Source organism: Macaca fascicularis, chromosome 2 (genome assembly GCF_037993035.2).
Source record: "Macaca fascicularis isolate 582-1 chromosome 2, T2T-MFA8v1.1".
In the NCBI taxonomy this organism is placed as follows: domain Eukaryota; kingdom Metazoa; phylum Chordata; class Mammalia; order Primates; family Cercopithecidae; genus Macaca; species Macaca fascicularis.
The window spans coordinates 161,338,586-161,353,896 of record NC_088376.1 but is presented as its reverse complement, the minus strand read 5'-3'; the positions used below and the strand labels follow the sequence as shown (position 1 = coordinate 161,353,896).

The following is a 15,311-nucleotide window of genomic DNA, read 5'->3' as shown; positions in this document are numbered from 1 at the left end:
AGTTGGTCTCAAACTGCTGACCTCGAGTGATCCTCCCGCCTCAGCCTCCCAAAGCACTGGGATTACAGGTCCGGCAGTCTCAGTTAATTTGGAAAGTTTATTTTACCAAGACTGAGGACTAGCCGGTGACCCAGCCTCAGGAAGTTCTGACGACTTGTGCCCAAGGTGGTTGGGGCATAGCTTGGTTTTTTACATTTTAGGGAGATATGAGACACCAATCAATATATGTAAGAAATACATTAGTTCCGTCCAGAAAGGTGGAGACAACTCGAAGCAAAGGCCCCCACTGGGCGCTTCCAGGTCACAGGAAGGTGAGACAGATGGTTGCATTCGAGTTTCTGGTAAGTCTTTCCAAAGGAGGCAATCAGAATCTGCAGCATCCGCCTCTGTGAGCAGAGGGATGACTGAATAGACTGGGAGGCAGATTTGCCCTGAGTGATTCCCAGCTTGAAGAGGCCCAAGATATTTTCCTTTCCCAAGACTAAACCTGAGTATGCATCAACATAGGACTAGCTAAATGAACTATATTTACCTCCATACAGTTGATAACCTGTTCACAGATTTATTGGCTACTTGGGTATTCTTTTTGTAAAATATCTGTTCAAATCTTTTTTTTTTTCTTTTGAGAAAGAGTCTTGCTCTATCGCCCAGGCTGGAGTGCAGTGGCGCGATCTCAGCTCACTGCGACCTCCACCTCCCAGGTTCAGGCAATTTTCTTGCCTCAGTCTCTCAAGTAGCTGGAATTACAGGCACCCGCCACCACACCCAGCTAATTTTTTGTATTTTTAGTAGAGATGGGGTTTCACCATGTTTGGCCACGCTGGTCTCAAACTCCTGACCTCAGGTGATCCACCCTTCTCAGCCTCCCAAACTGCTGAGATTACAGGTGTGAGCCACCATGTCGGCTGTTCAGATCTTTTGAATATTTTTCCATTTACTTATTAATCGTTTTGTTATTGCTTTCTGCAGTTACTTATATAATCTGGGCACAAATCCTTTGACAGATACAGGTAACACAAATATTTTCTTCTTCTTTGTAAATTGTCTTTTGACAATTTGAACAACAAAAGTTCTTAATTTTAATATTGTCCAACATATCATTTTTTTTCTTTTATGCCCCATATTTTATATCTTTTTTAAGAAATGCTGGCCAGGTGTTGTGGCTCACGCCTGTAATCCCAGCACTTTGGGAGGCCAAGGTAGGCGGATCATGAGGTCAGGAGTTCGAGACCAGCCTGAGCAACGTGTTGAAACCCTGTCTCTACTAAAAATACAAAAATTAGCCGGGCGTGGTGGTGCGTGCCTGTAATCTCAGCTACTCAGTGTCATGCGCGTCCGTGTGAAGAGACCACCAAACAGGCTTTGTGTGAGCAACATGGCTGTTTATTTCACCTGGGTGCAGGCGGGCTGAGTCTGAAAAGAGAGTCAGCGAAGGGAGATAAGGGTGGGGCCGTTTTATAGGATTTGGGTAGGTAAAGGAAAATTCCAGCCAAAGGGGGGTTCTCTGGCGGGCAGGAGTGGGGGTCACAAGGTGCTCAGTGGGGGAGCTTTTTGAGCCAGGATGAGCCAGGCACAAGATAATGTCATCACTTAAGGCCAGGTCCAGCCATTTTCACTTCTTTTGTGGTGGAATGTCATCAGTTAAGGCGGGGCAGGGCATTTTCACTTTTGTGATTCTTCAGTTACTTCAGGCCATCTGGGCATATACAGGCAAGTCACAGGGGATGCGATGGCTTGACTTGGGCTCAGAGGCCTGACACTCAGGAGGCTGAGGCAGGAGAAAGAACTGCTTGAATCCGGGAGGTAAAGGTTGCAGTGAGATCGTGCCACTGCATTCCAGCCTGGGCGACAGAGCAGAGACTCCGTCTCAGAAAAAAAAAAAAAAAGAAAAGAAAAGAAAAAGAAACAAAAGAAATGCTGACTTACTCCACAGTCATAAAGATGTTCTCTTATGTTTTCCTCTAAAGACTTTTTTTTTTTACTTGAACATTTAGATAGGCAATCTATATAGAAATTATTTTTGTGTATGTTGTAAAATAAGGGTCAAAATAATTTGGGGGATGTGGATATTCAAATGGTGTTTATTTATTGAAATGATCCTCATTTCCTACATTGTATTGCAGCATCATCTTTGTTATAAACAGTATGTGTGTGAGTCATTTTCTGAACTCTGTGTTCATTGGTTGCCCTATGTATCTGTGTCACTTCCACTCTGATATAACAACTATAGCTTTAAAATAGGTCTTAGATTGGGTAATTCAATCCTACACCGTTATTCTTTAAGATTGACTTTGCTATCCTTGGCTCTTTGCACTTCCAAGTTGACTTTAAAAAGTCAACTTGTCAATTTCTATACTCACAAAACCTGCTGGAATTTTGTTTTAGAACTGTAGAATGTTTTGAGAAATGTTGACATCTTTATAATATGAGCTTTCCAAATCATAAGCATGGTATGTTTCCATTTATTTAGATCTTCTTCAATTTCTTTCAGTCAAATTTTATAATTTTTAATATTGAGTTCTAGAAGATCTTTTGTTAGATTTATTCCTAAATCTATTTATATAAATAAATATATAAATGTATTCCTTAAATTTCCCTTTTCTATTTCTTTGTGACTGATGTTTGATACAATTTATTTTTGTGTATTTTAATTTAGAGAACGTGTTAAATATATGTTCCCTTTTAATTTCATATTTTCCTCTTCTCTCTGACTATATTAGATTCTATTAACTTAGAGCAGCAGTCTACTTTTATGTATATATAACTGTAAAACTTTATCATATGTCATAGTAAGTGTTTTCTGATGTTGTAATCACTAAGGACACAAATATTCTTTACTCATCACTGATACTTAGATTCTTTCACTTTTATTGTTGTTTGTCTCAGAATAGTTGGTGCTCATTTCTGTCTGGGAGGTGCTTTCTCTTTTATCTTTTCCCTTTCTCCTTCTATCTGATGTTAGCAAAATAATAGGATATAAGAGCCATCTTAGTATTACATAAATGGCTCAAGATTATGCCTTGGGAGCCTAGAATTCCAGTCCTTGCTTTGTCCCTTCTGAGTTCCTCTGAAATATCCTTCAGGCTAGAATAGGAGAGAATTTAAGACCAGTGTTTCCCAAATTCCTAGCATAAGAATTGCTAGAGGTGCTCGTTGAAAACAAACATTCTTAGATCCCTACCGAGATCTACTGAATTAGAATTTCCAAGGGAAAATGATTCTTATCCTCAGGGAAGTTTCACTTACACAGGACAAGATTAAGATTCCTTCCATCTCTGATATTATCTGACTCTGTGAATACTATCATTGTATTGCCATAATCAAAAGAAGAATTTTCTCTAAACAAAGGAGTGTCAGAAAACCACTGTCAATACTCCAAAGTTTAGTATTTGGTATACCTATGAGCACAAATAAATTGATACGTTGCATACAGGTGCTATTCAATCTACTCTGCCAGATCAAGGAAAGCCAATGACATAAGAGGATCTTCAAGGCATCTGTGCCTTTGCTAGTTAACTTGACTAGTAACTTCTGACCATTTATTTTGCATCCAAAGTCATTAACCAAACCAAGTCAGAAATGGCAGTGCTCCTGAAAGAATAACTATAGCTTAATCATTAATGCCACAGTCAGAAATGAAGCTGGACTCTTCTTTGGGTAAAGGTTGGTGGGAGACAGTAGAAATGAGGAGTGTAATAGAAGCTGAGAAGATATGGTCAAAGTCTGAGTTAAAGTTTAGAGAGGAAAAGATAGAATTTATCCTGGCCCTATTTGTCAATAAATTATTCAAATAGTTAATGTAAAAATTTTGTGAGGGATATAGTTATAGGTTTTCTGTCTTGTATTTTCAAATACAATAATTCATTCTGATGTTGCCTGACCTTGTTTATTTAGTCTTCAATTTTTCTTATTTCTTTTATAGCTCTCTAGTCTTTCTTTTCCCTTTTTGTTTGACAAACAGCTAGAGGGGCACCATGCTCTTTTGTTATTCTTTTACTTCTTTGGCTTAACAAAAATAACACGGCATAAAATGAACCTAGCATTATCATGTTTGTTTTTGTTCCTCTTCTGATAAGGACTAAATATATAATTAAGGAAAATGGTGTTCACAACAGTACCTAGAAAATAACTGGTTCACAATTTTTGCTCAAATTAAATTTTATTTATTAAATGAAAGAATAGATCAATCTTGAAGTGAGAAAATGAAAATGCAAGGAATGACTTTAGCAAAGAAGAAAAATGGTTCCCAAATGTATATCACCAATCCTTTTCTCTCATTTTCTTTAGCCCCGCCTCTTTAATTGCTTATAGGCTATTTCTAGCTGAAGTTTTATGATGCTGAAAACAAAGGTCACCTTCCTTTCTTTTCTTCTCTTTTCTTTTCTTAACTTGTCTTCCTTCCTTCCTTCCTTCTTTTCTTTTCTTTCGAGTCTCACTCTGTCACCCAGGCTGGAGTGCGGTGGTGGGGTCTCGGCTCACTGCAACCTCTGCCTCCTGGGTTCAAGCGATTCTCCTGCCTCAGCCTCCGGAGTAGCTGGGACTACAAGCGTGTGCCACCACACCCAGCTAATTTTTGTATTTTTAGTAGAGATGGGGTTTCACTATGTTGGCCAGGCTAATCTTGAACTCATGACCTTGTGATCCACCCACCTCAGCCTCCCAAAGTGCTGGGATTACAGGTATGAGCCACCATACCCAGCCAAAACTCACCATCTTTCTTATCTCCCAAATTGTTTTATGATGGCTTTCCTTCTTCAATTCATTTTAATCCTCTGCATTCCTACATTCCATTTATGTAACCTCCATACCTGAATAATGACTGATACTAACTCCACTTTTTCCAGCTGTCATGGCATAGTGAAAATTACAGATCTGCCACTTACTGGACAGGTACTTTGAACAAATTCCTTAACCTCTGGGAACATTACTTTCTGTAAAATGGAGATAGTAATATGAATTAGGATAAATATACATGTTATATAGACATACAACATATATGTAATTCATATATATTAACCTTTCAATAGTAGATATTCAATAAATTACAGCTATTGTTACCCTGAAATCAGTTTTTCTTTCTTTTTTTTTTTTTTTTCTTTTTTTTGAAATGGAGTCTCACTCTTGTTGCCCAGACTGGAGTGCAATGGTGCGATCTCGGCTCACTGCAACCTCCGCCTCCTGGGTTCAAGTGATCCTCCGGCCTCAGCCTCCGGAGTAGCTGGGATTACAGGCGCCTGCCACCACGCCCGGCTAATGGTTTTTTTGTATTTTTAGTAGAGACGGGGTTTCACCATATTGGCCAGGCTAGTCTTGAATTCCTGACCTAAAATGATCCGCCTGCCTGGGCCTTCCAAAGTGCTGGGATTACAGGCGTGAACCACCGTGCCCGATCTTGATATCAGTTTTTCAATCTGTGCTTGAGGCGTTGTGTTCTTAACTATCTTGTACTCCTTTGCAAAGATAATATTTCTTAAACATAGATTTTCTAATCAGTTCTCTAGCATTGTTTCATTCCATCTTTGGCATGTTTTCACTTTGCTGTGCTGTACTTTTACACATTCTTTTTAACTATAGCTTCCTGCTTTGCTCTGGATCAGGAAGCGATTGAAGCTGACACCCACAGAGTTAAACTCAGTTGCTGAAGCCACCAGCTCCCCCTCCCAGTCCTCCTTTTCAGAGTAGGCTGGCAGCTGTCCTAACTGCCTACTAAAGCCAAATGCTTGAGGAGAGAAAGGAGCCAGCCATGAATCCTTTCCAGAAAAATGAGTCCAAGGAAACTCTTTTTTCACCTGTCTCCATTGAAGACGTACCACCTCGACCTCCCAGCCCTCCAAAGAAGCCATCTCCGGTGAGTCCTTAGATTCAATCCTGCCTCTGACAGGAATGGCCTCCCTCTTTTGGCTCTCTTCCTTGGGCTCCGGAGCTTCAAGCTGAGCTGTATTAGGGTATTAAAATGATTCTCTCTTGGATTTAGAATTCACCTGAAACCAAATCTAAACAGAAGCTTCCTTTACATAAGAAGACAAAGCAGCAGGAAGAGGTAGTCAAATTTCTTCAGTTGGGATCCAGGGACTTGATGAATTTCATTGCATATTCTGTTTCCCTGGGGGAAAAAAGCAATTTGAATGTCCAGGGAAACTTGGCAAGCATTCTTGTCTGGAGAACTATGTGTGATTGTTCTTTCTTTACCAATATAAAAACTCTGCTATTAGTTCTCCCTATGTGCAGAGCCTTCTGTTGAACACTAATGGAAGTTTCAGAATAGATCCAATCTCTGTTACTATGTGTTCCCAGTTTATTGTGGGAGATAGGGCAGAAAAACAGAGAAGTAATAGCAATGTTTTGCATTTATAAACTTGCTAAAGCACTTCTAAACTCATCATCTCAGTCAATTCTTACATTAAAATTCTGTAAGTGGGGAGGATATAGTAATGATAGCCAAAATTTACTGAGTTCTTACTGTGGGCCAAAAGGTGATGTTATTCTCATTTCTTCAGAATAACAGAACAGAGGATTTGAGACAGGTGTAGTGACAATGCCAGTATCAGTATGTTAACATAGCCAGTGGCAGTGTTGCCTAACTAGTGACAGTGTGTCAGCTAAACTCCAGATTGCATAATTCTCAAGCTGTGAGCTGCAAAGGTAAGAAGCCCAGTTCACTGTATGTTTCAAACAAGTTATTTTAAAACATTAAAATATATTAATATTTAGGAGAGTCGTTTATATATATCCCTAGGGTTGAAAGAATAATACATTACTTTATTATTTTGCCTATTTTTTTTAGTTAATGATATCTCTTCTGGTCCCAAAGAATTTAGGGCTACTTATGAAGATGTATATATTTCTCACGAAATGAGGCAATATAAATCTTATAAGATTTGACAGTACCGAGGACAGATACCTCTATGTCTCTTCTCATGTTAGTTGGTCTATTGTAATAGATAGGGAATTAAAATAAAACATAACATTCCTTATAGTCTGACTGATATATTTACGTGAAAAAACATAATTCTCTTAATGTCCAGTAGGATTATCATGAAAATGTTATAGAATCTCTTTAGTAGGAAGAGTAGACATTTAATTTTACAGGATTTAAGAACTCTGCCTAAAGTCAAGATGATCAATTAGCTTACCCTTAGGAATCTCTGCCCTCCATGTTGGGCTCTGTGCCTGACTCCAGCAGCCTCTGAAGTAGAAGCTATCATATTGCCAGGATTCCTCCCAGCATGGCAAACAGAACAGCTGGGGACAAGAGGGGTCAGTCCCCAGAGTGGAGCTAAGCAGAGACTGACATCTGAATCTCACTGCTTGGATATCAGGTATTCCATAGGCTATCTCTTTATTCTGTTCCTAGGAAGTAAATATGACCATTCTTCTGCCCCAGAGCCCTAGGCTTTTCATTTAGTAGTTGTGGGAAGATGAGCAGGTCCTGATGTCTAGGATCAAGGAATATTTGAGCAAGTCCATGTAAAATAAACAAGAAACAAAATAATATTCAGATTAGCTTCTATTATTTCTAAATCAGTAACATAAGCACTTTTAGTGTTATAATAGGTGTGTCATGAAGACTAGAGACCATTGATCCATTACCTACCATGACAATTTGAAATAAATGAATTTTTCAGTTGTGAAGAAATCTAATTGTTGAAACAGGGGAAAACAGCTCATGCTTGAATCGTTGCTTTCTTGTTGAATAGAAAATCTGTGGCTCCAACTATCCACTGAGCATTGCCTTCATTGTGGTGAATGAATTCTGCGAGCGCTTTTCCTATTATGGAATGAAAGGTAATTTTGTGTCCAAGAGTCCTACCTACTGTCTCCCACTCACCCTCACCCCATGTTTGTGACAGCCTGGTCTCTTTATATGCACTTATTTCCCTAGTCCACTCTTTCTGCCTTGGTCCAAATCGATCCTTTACTTTGGCCAAGACTTCCAATAAATCTCTCATAGGATTTCACCTAATATATAGGCCAAGATCAGAAAGGCCTGAGAGAAACCAGAACACAGACTGTGAGAATGTAAGTGGGTAGAGCTGGACATGATGGCATGTGCCTGTAGCCCCAACTACTTGGGAGGCTGAAGCAGGAGGATTGCTTGGGCCCAGGAGTTCAAGGTTATCGGGCACCTGTAATTGTGCCAGTGAATGGCCACTGCACTCCAGCCTGGGCAACATAGCAAGAACCCATCTCTGAAAAAAAAAAAAAAAGTGGGGAAGCTCTCATTATCTGAGTTACATTTTTCCATACCTGTTCCTCAGGTATGAGCTAACAGCTCTTGGCTAAGAGCTCATACCTGAGGAACAGGTATGAAGAATGGAATTCAGATGAGAGCTCTCATCATCTTGTTGCTGGGAAGGAGAGGAGAACGAAGGGATATTGGAAGCACCATGTTATGTTCATGGTTGGCCTAAATGATGCTAGAGGTGCACATAGACTGAAGGGAGGAGTATTATATTTGTACGTTCAACATAGTCCCATTCACTCCCACAACTCCCATGGGGCCCTGCTTCTACTGCCTGGCAGTCACTTCTCAGTCATGCCACTGATGGGAGTACTGAAGGCCAAAATCACCTTATAAAGACCAGAGATTAAATATTTTTTTTTTCCATAAATCGCTTTAGGCCGGGCGCGGTAGCTTACTCCTGTAATCCCAGCACTTTGGGAGGCCGAGGCAGGCAGATCATGAGGTCAGGAGATTGAGACCATCCTGGCTAACACGGTGAAACCCCGTCTCTACTAAAAAGAATACAAAAAACTAGCCGGGCGTTGTGGCGGGCGCCTGTAGTCCCAGCTACTCCGGAGGCTGAGGCAGGAGAATGGCATGAACCCGGGAGACAGCGCTTGCAGTGAGCCGAGATCGCGCCACTGCACTCCAGCCTGGGCGACAGAGTGAGATTCCATCTCAAAAAAAAAAGTCACTTTAATGCATCTGTCTTGTTTTTTCTCCCCACACCCCTTTTTTTCCCCACTACAGCTGTGCTGATCCTGTATTTCCTGTATTTCCTGCACTGGAATGAAGATACCTCCACATCTATATACCATGCCTTCAGCAGCCTCTGTTATTTTACTCCCATCCTGGGAGCAGCCATTGCTGACTCATGGTTGGGAAAATTCAAGTAAGGAAATGGGAGGTCACATCCCTACAAGTTTCACAGATTGTGCAGAAGGCTATCACTTCTAACCTGTTGCTTCTGAGCAAGAACATACCTATGTCATGCGTGAAAAATAAGAATCTCTGTACATCTGTGTAGTGTGGGAAATTAAAAAAAAAAAAAAAGAAAAGAATCTCTGTGGCAATAAGGAAAGGCTATTCTTTTCATTATCAGTTTTTCCAATGTGTTTACATCCTCTTCAGTTGCGGTATCTTTTGTTCCTTAAAACTAATTTTAACCTTCCATTCCATAGTTTAATATTAAATCTTCTTCTAATCTTGGTGGAGATAGAAAGTACTATCCACCAGCAAATTTCTAATTTTAGCTGGCTGCGGTGGCTCATGCGTGTAATCCCGGCACTTTGGGAGGCCGAGGCAGGCAGATTGCCTGAGGTCAGGAGTTTGAGACTAGCCTGGCTAACATGGTGAAACCCTGTCTCTACTAAAAAGACAAAAATTAGCCAGGCATGATGGAGGGCGCCTGTAATCCCAGCTACTTGGGAGACTGAGGCAGGAAAATTGCTTGAACCTGGGAGGCAGAGGTTGCAGCGAGCCAAGATCGCGCCACTGCACTCCAGCCTGGGCAACAGAAGAAGACTCTGTCTCAAAAAAAAAAAAAAAAAAAAAATCGAATTTTAGATGCTTTTAATGTGGTTATTTGATACTTTCTCCCATCTCTTCTCCAGATTGAGTCATCCCATGTCCTTTAGGATCTTTATGAGTGTCTCTTTTCAGCTCTTTTGCCATCTATTTCTCTTCTTTAACATCTTTTTGTAGTTTCCTTCCTACGAATCTAATATTTTCATGAGTTAGACTATTGGTTCATTCAGTTCAGTATCTTTTAAGTCCCTTAAAAGAGATACAACATGGTATAATGTTATAGTTGTCCCCTATAACATTATCCTGATAAGCTAGAAATGGATTGTGGATATCCACTGCTCAATTATTTTCTATGGACCTGTCATTTGTCTAAAAGAGCATTTCTCAAAGGGCATTCTGTTGAAAACTATAAAATATAATGAGTTATGAGGGAAAATAAAGCTCTTGTGGTCAAACAAGTTTGGAAACTGTTAGGCTGAGCAAAGCTAAAAATGTTCCCTTACTGCATGACTTCTTATAGCCTTAAATATGCTAATATGAACTATAAAATCTCCGCAGAAGGTTGTAGTATGTAGTGTTTCCCAAACTAATGTGACTATGGAATATTTTTTCTGGATATTTTGTGGACCTAGTGTTCCAAGGAATTCTCTTTAGTAAACAGTGGTTTATAGCTTACTTTGGCCTATATATGTTCATTATTCTAAAAGTGTTTAATCAGCACCTAATATATATCTATAGACGTAACACAGTACTGAACAGTTTCTTGACTTGGGAGAGGAATGGTGGGTGAGTAGCTGAGATCTACATTTGCTACATATGTAGTAGTAGTCACCAACGTTATCTAGATATGAGATTGGCACTACTTGCAGAATAAAAAGTGCAATCCATAGTCTATTTATTCAGTTGTAGAAGAAAGATTCATATACATGACATACCACTTTTATTTATTTTAAAAATAATTTCCTTTAAGATTGAAGAAGCACAGTTACAGGATTTGATGAGCAATTGTTTCCTGGTTAATTCAGAGAAAATTTAAGAACCTCCACTTGTGCCCTCAAGTCAATCCTTCTTGATGTATTTATTATTGTTTTTAATTTATTTTTATTGGGGTATAACTTACATAAAGTACACAAATTCAGAAGCCTTAACTGTACCACCTTGATCAGTTTTTATATATGTATCACCATCACCTAGATCACTCTCCCTAGGGTCTCTGTACCCTCACTATTCCCCTCTCTCGCCTTCAAATTCTCCCAAAGAACCAGAGTCTTTTCCTGCAACCAGAAGCAGGTGCAAATCTCTAATAGTTTTAAATGAACAAAACTCATCTTGACTCTTCTTTTCCTATCATTTTTCTCTTATTACCATTAACCCCATGTTATAAAAATAATCCTCTGTGTGTGTTGCCTTTCTCACTCTTCATTATCACTTCTTATGGTAGAGTAATATAATGTAATGCAATATAATCCAATTCAATTTAACTTGATTTGACCCAATTTAATTCAATAAATGTTTATTGAGCACTTTCTATTTGTCCAAGGAACCATGGAGGATGAAGAGGTGAATTACACGTACTATCTAATTCATATTGTTCATATGCAAATAGCTTTAATACAGAGCATATTGTAGTACAATAAGGTATACTATAAATCATCTTTTTTCCTATTGAAATTACTCCCTAAGATCACTGGTAAGGATTTATTCATTAACAAATTCCAGTGGTCTTTTCTAAATTCTTACTCATTTTGAACTTGTTATTAACATTTCAGCCTGTTTATCATTTCTATGAAACTCCCTGGCCTTCTCTACAGTATATTTTTCTTACTCTCGTCCTCTTGTATCTTTTCTTATTTATCTGGCTTCTCTTTTGCCTCTTGTTTACTTCACTCTTTCCTGAGTATAAGCATTTTCCCAGGTTATAACTTTTACCCTCTTCTCTTTCTCTAGATTCTTCCTTAGCAAATTCTGTGGTGTTGATATTAGCTATATGCAGATGGCTCCTCAAATTCCAGTGAATTACATATTGGCATTCACCTCCTGGATTGTCCTAACTCCCCAGATCTGTTCTTTGTTCTGGCTTCCCTACAGTCCTACATTCAATCAGTTATCAAATTCTAGCAATTCTGTTTGCCACAATCTCTCTCACATTTATCCTTTTTTCAGCACAAAATCCACTGCATTAGTTGCCATCACCCAGTTTTGGTCTTCATTGTCTCAATGTCTTTAAATTGAGATATGAAAATGGACATCTAAAATGTTTTTACTGCTTCCGATCTCTTTTTCCTACAATTGAGCATATACGCTACTGCCAAATTGATCTTCCTAAAAGAAATTCTGATCATATTACTACTCTGCTCAGCAATTTCTGGTGACTATTAAATCACTGTCTACTAATCTCACTCCAACTGACTTTTCTGTGCTTATTGTCATACTTATCTCCTTTCAAGAGTGGCCACTAGAGGAAAATTTAATACTAATATTTCTGTAATCATATCCAATGAGATCTCTTTTTCATGTCTGCTTGCATTGTTTCTGCTTCATGGAAACCCCTTCTTCTCCATCCTTTCATGTCCAAACCCTTTAAGGCTCACTGAAATACCACCTATGCTATGTAGTATTCTCTGCCCCCTCATCTTTTACTATAGCCAGAAGTAATCTAGTGTTTTTTGAATTCTTTGTTTTCTCACCCTTATATGACATTTACTAAACTCTATCTTATTATAGTTATTTAATTATTTATATATGAATCTGATATCTTCTTTCAAACACCTAAAGGACAAAGTCATTTATATATATTTTTCCCCACCCACCCCATTTATATATTATATAAACATATATAATGTGTATAATATATAAGTATATAATATTTAAGTATATATATAATATATATTTTTTTTGTCATTGAGACAAAGTCACACTCTGTCGCCCAGGCTGGAGTGCAGTGATGCAATCTCGGCTCACTGCAACCTCTGCCTCCCAGGTCCAAGCGATTCTCCTGCCTCAGCCTCCTGAGTAGCTGGGATTATATGCATGTGCCACCATGCCTGGCTAATTTTCGTATTTTCAATAGAGATGAGATTTCACCATGTTGGCTAGGCTGGTCTCGAACTCTTGACCTCAAGTGGTCCACCCACCTCCCTCTTCCAAATTGCTGGGATTACAATTGTGAGCCACTGTGCCCAGCTGTGATTTATATTTTTATGCGAGAGCACGTAGAATAGTGCCTAGCACGTAGCAGGCCCACAGTAACTCTTTGAATTCATAAATTTATTCACCCTCTGACCCTCAAATGTAGCCACTTACTGCAGGTAGATGTAGACAGGCATGAAGGTTACTTTTATTTTATTGTGGGTATTGTAGTTGCTTTTTATTTTTATTTTTTATTTATTTATTTTTTGAGACAGAGTCTCACTCTGTCTCCCAGGCTGGAGTGCAGTAGCGCGTCCACTCACTGCAAGCTCTGCCTCCCGGATTCACACCATTCTCCTGCCTCAGCCTCCCAAGTAGCTGGGACTACAGGTGCTGGCCACCATGCCCGGCTAATTTTTTTGTATTTTCAGTAGAGACAGGGTTTCACCGAGTTAGCCAGGATGGTCTCGATCTCCTGACCTCGTGATCTGCCTGCCTCGACCTCCCAAAGTGCTGGGATTACAGGCGTGAGCCACCGCGCCCGGCCTGTGGTTGCTTTTTAAATAAGAAAACTTGGGGGTGATTGGTATCTCTTTCACAAAGGGAGTAGTTTGAGAAAACGTGGATAACTTGTTCTCCTGTAGTCATATTTGTGTGTGTGTGCGTGTGCATGTGTGCGTGTTAACATATACAAACAGATGATAACAGCAACAAAAGAGAGTAAGTACTTAAAACTACCCTTCCTTAAGTTGGAAAATCAGAAAAAAGACAAGACTCTTCCTTTACTATCTTCTCTAATTTGAACCTGTAGCCTATTTTCTTCATTTGCCAGAGGAAAATGGATAGATTTTTGTTTCAAACCGTTAAGTTCTTCCCCACCTCTCATATGTTTCTCTGCCTGAGTATGTGTTTGTGTGTGTGCGTGTGTGTGTGTGTGTGTGGTGTGTTTACTTTTATTCAGGTGTTACCTTGAGGGTGAAAAGCCTTCTATAACATTAGAAAGATTGTTCAAACCCTGAAGTGCAATTTCCTGAATTTAGTAAACAACTTCTATTAAAAATCTTTCCTCTCTCTGCTATCCCAGAATAATAGATTTGTTAAGAGGAAATGGGCATCCAGAGTCCCTGACTCTTGTTTAAGGAACTCCCTATGCCAGGAAAGAAGTGATTCTTCCTTCAGAGCTACACACAGGAAAGACTAATCAATAGGTACACAGTGGGAAAACAAAAATTATTAGACATGCATATTGGTTTCTCAAGGATGCTATTTGTAGTGTCACGTTGGTTTTAAGAAAGGAAAACACTTTTAGTCATAGTTCCTAGATTTTATATGCTATTACCCAGGCTCATCGGTTTTGATTTTTGACCTGGGCAATCACTTAGAACCACTCTCTTAAAGGTGTTTATCATGCTTTTATAAAAAATTTTAATTTAATTTTAATTTTTTATTATACTTTAAGTTCTAGGGTACATGTGCACAACGTGCAGGTTTGTTACATAAGTATACATGTGCCATATTGGTTTGTTGCACCCACGAACTCACCACTTACATTAGTATTTCTCCTAATGCTATCCCTCCCCTGGCCCCCACACCCTACGACAAGCCCCCATGTGTGATGTTCCCCGCCCTGTGTCCATGTGTTCTCATTATTCAGATCCCACCTATGAGTGAGAACATACGGTGTTTGGTTTTTTGTTCTTGTGATAGTTTGCTCAGAATGATGGTTTCCAGCTTCATCCATGTCCCTGCAAAGGACATGAACTCATCCTTTCTTATGATTGCATAGTATTCCATGGTGTATATGTACCACATTTTCTTAATCCAGTCTATCATTGATGGACATTTGGGTTGGTTCCAAGTCTTTGCTATTGTGAATAGTGCTGCAATAAACATACATGTGCATGTGTCTTTATAGTAGCATGATTTATAATACTTTGGGTATATACCCGGTAATGGGATGACGGGGTCAAATGATATTTCTAGTTCTAGATCCCTGTTTTCCACAATAGTTGAATTGGTTTACACTCCCACCAACAGTGTAAAAGCATTCCTATTTCTGCACATCCTCTCCATCATCTGTTGTCTCCTGCCTTTTTAATGATTGCCATTCTAACTGGTGTGAGATAGTATCTCATTGTGGTTTTGATTTGCATTTCTCTGATGACCAGTGATGATGACCCTTTTTTCACGTGTCTGTCGGCTGCTGAAATGTCTTCTTTTGAGAAGTATCTGTTCATACACTTTGCCCACTTTTTCATGGTGTTGTTTGTTTTTTTTCTTGTAAATTTGTTTAAGTTCTTTGTAGATTCTGGATATTAGCCCTTTGTCAGATGAGAAGATTGCAAAAATTTTCTCCCATTCTGTAGGTTGCCTGTTCACTCTGATGGTAGTTTCTTTTGCTGTGCAGAAGCTCTTTAGTTTAATTAGATCC

General features: G+C 39.2%; 2 protein-coding genes across 14 annotated transcripts in view; both read left to right on the top strand.

The window, feature by feature from the left end:
* EAF2 (ELL associated factor 2) overlaps positions 1–5,831 on the top strand; it is a 59,660-nt gene extending 53,829 nt beyond the window's left edge. Inside the window, exons 6-7 of one of the 3 annotated variants that reach the window (XM_045385500.2) lie at positions 201–341; positions 5,575–5,709. In XM_045385500.2, coding sequence (XP_045241435.1) covers positions 201–341; positions 5,575–5,642 — 209 coding nt within the window. In that variant the 3' untranslated portion in view covers positions 5,643–5,709. Of the gene's footprint in view, positions 1–200; positions 1,905–5,574 lie in introns of those variants that run through there. The other 2 variants (XM_045385501.3, XM_015446368.4) reach the window with 2 other exon arrangements.
* SLC15A2 (solute carrier family 15 member 2) overlaps positions 5,622–15,311 on the top strand; it is a 52,708-nt gene continuing 43,018 nt past the window's right edge. For 8 of the 11 annotated variants that reach the window (XR_012431652.1, XR_012431655.1, XR_012431654.1 and 5 more), the window contains exons 1-3: positions 5,622–5,848; positions 7,698–7,785; positions 8,975–9,116. Coding sequence is in view for 4 of the 11 variants with exons in the window: in XM_074033333.1 (XP_073889434.1) it covers positions 5,717–5,848; positions 7,698–7,785; positions 8,975–9,116 (362 nt within the window). In the remaining 7 variants the exon portion in view is untranslated. Of the gene's footprint in view, positions 5,849–7,128; positions 7,320–7,697; positions 7,786–8,974; positions 9,117–15,311 lie in introns of those variants that run through there. The other 3 variants (XR_012431656.1, XM_005548008.5, XM_074033336.1) reach the window with 2 other exon arrangements.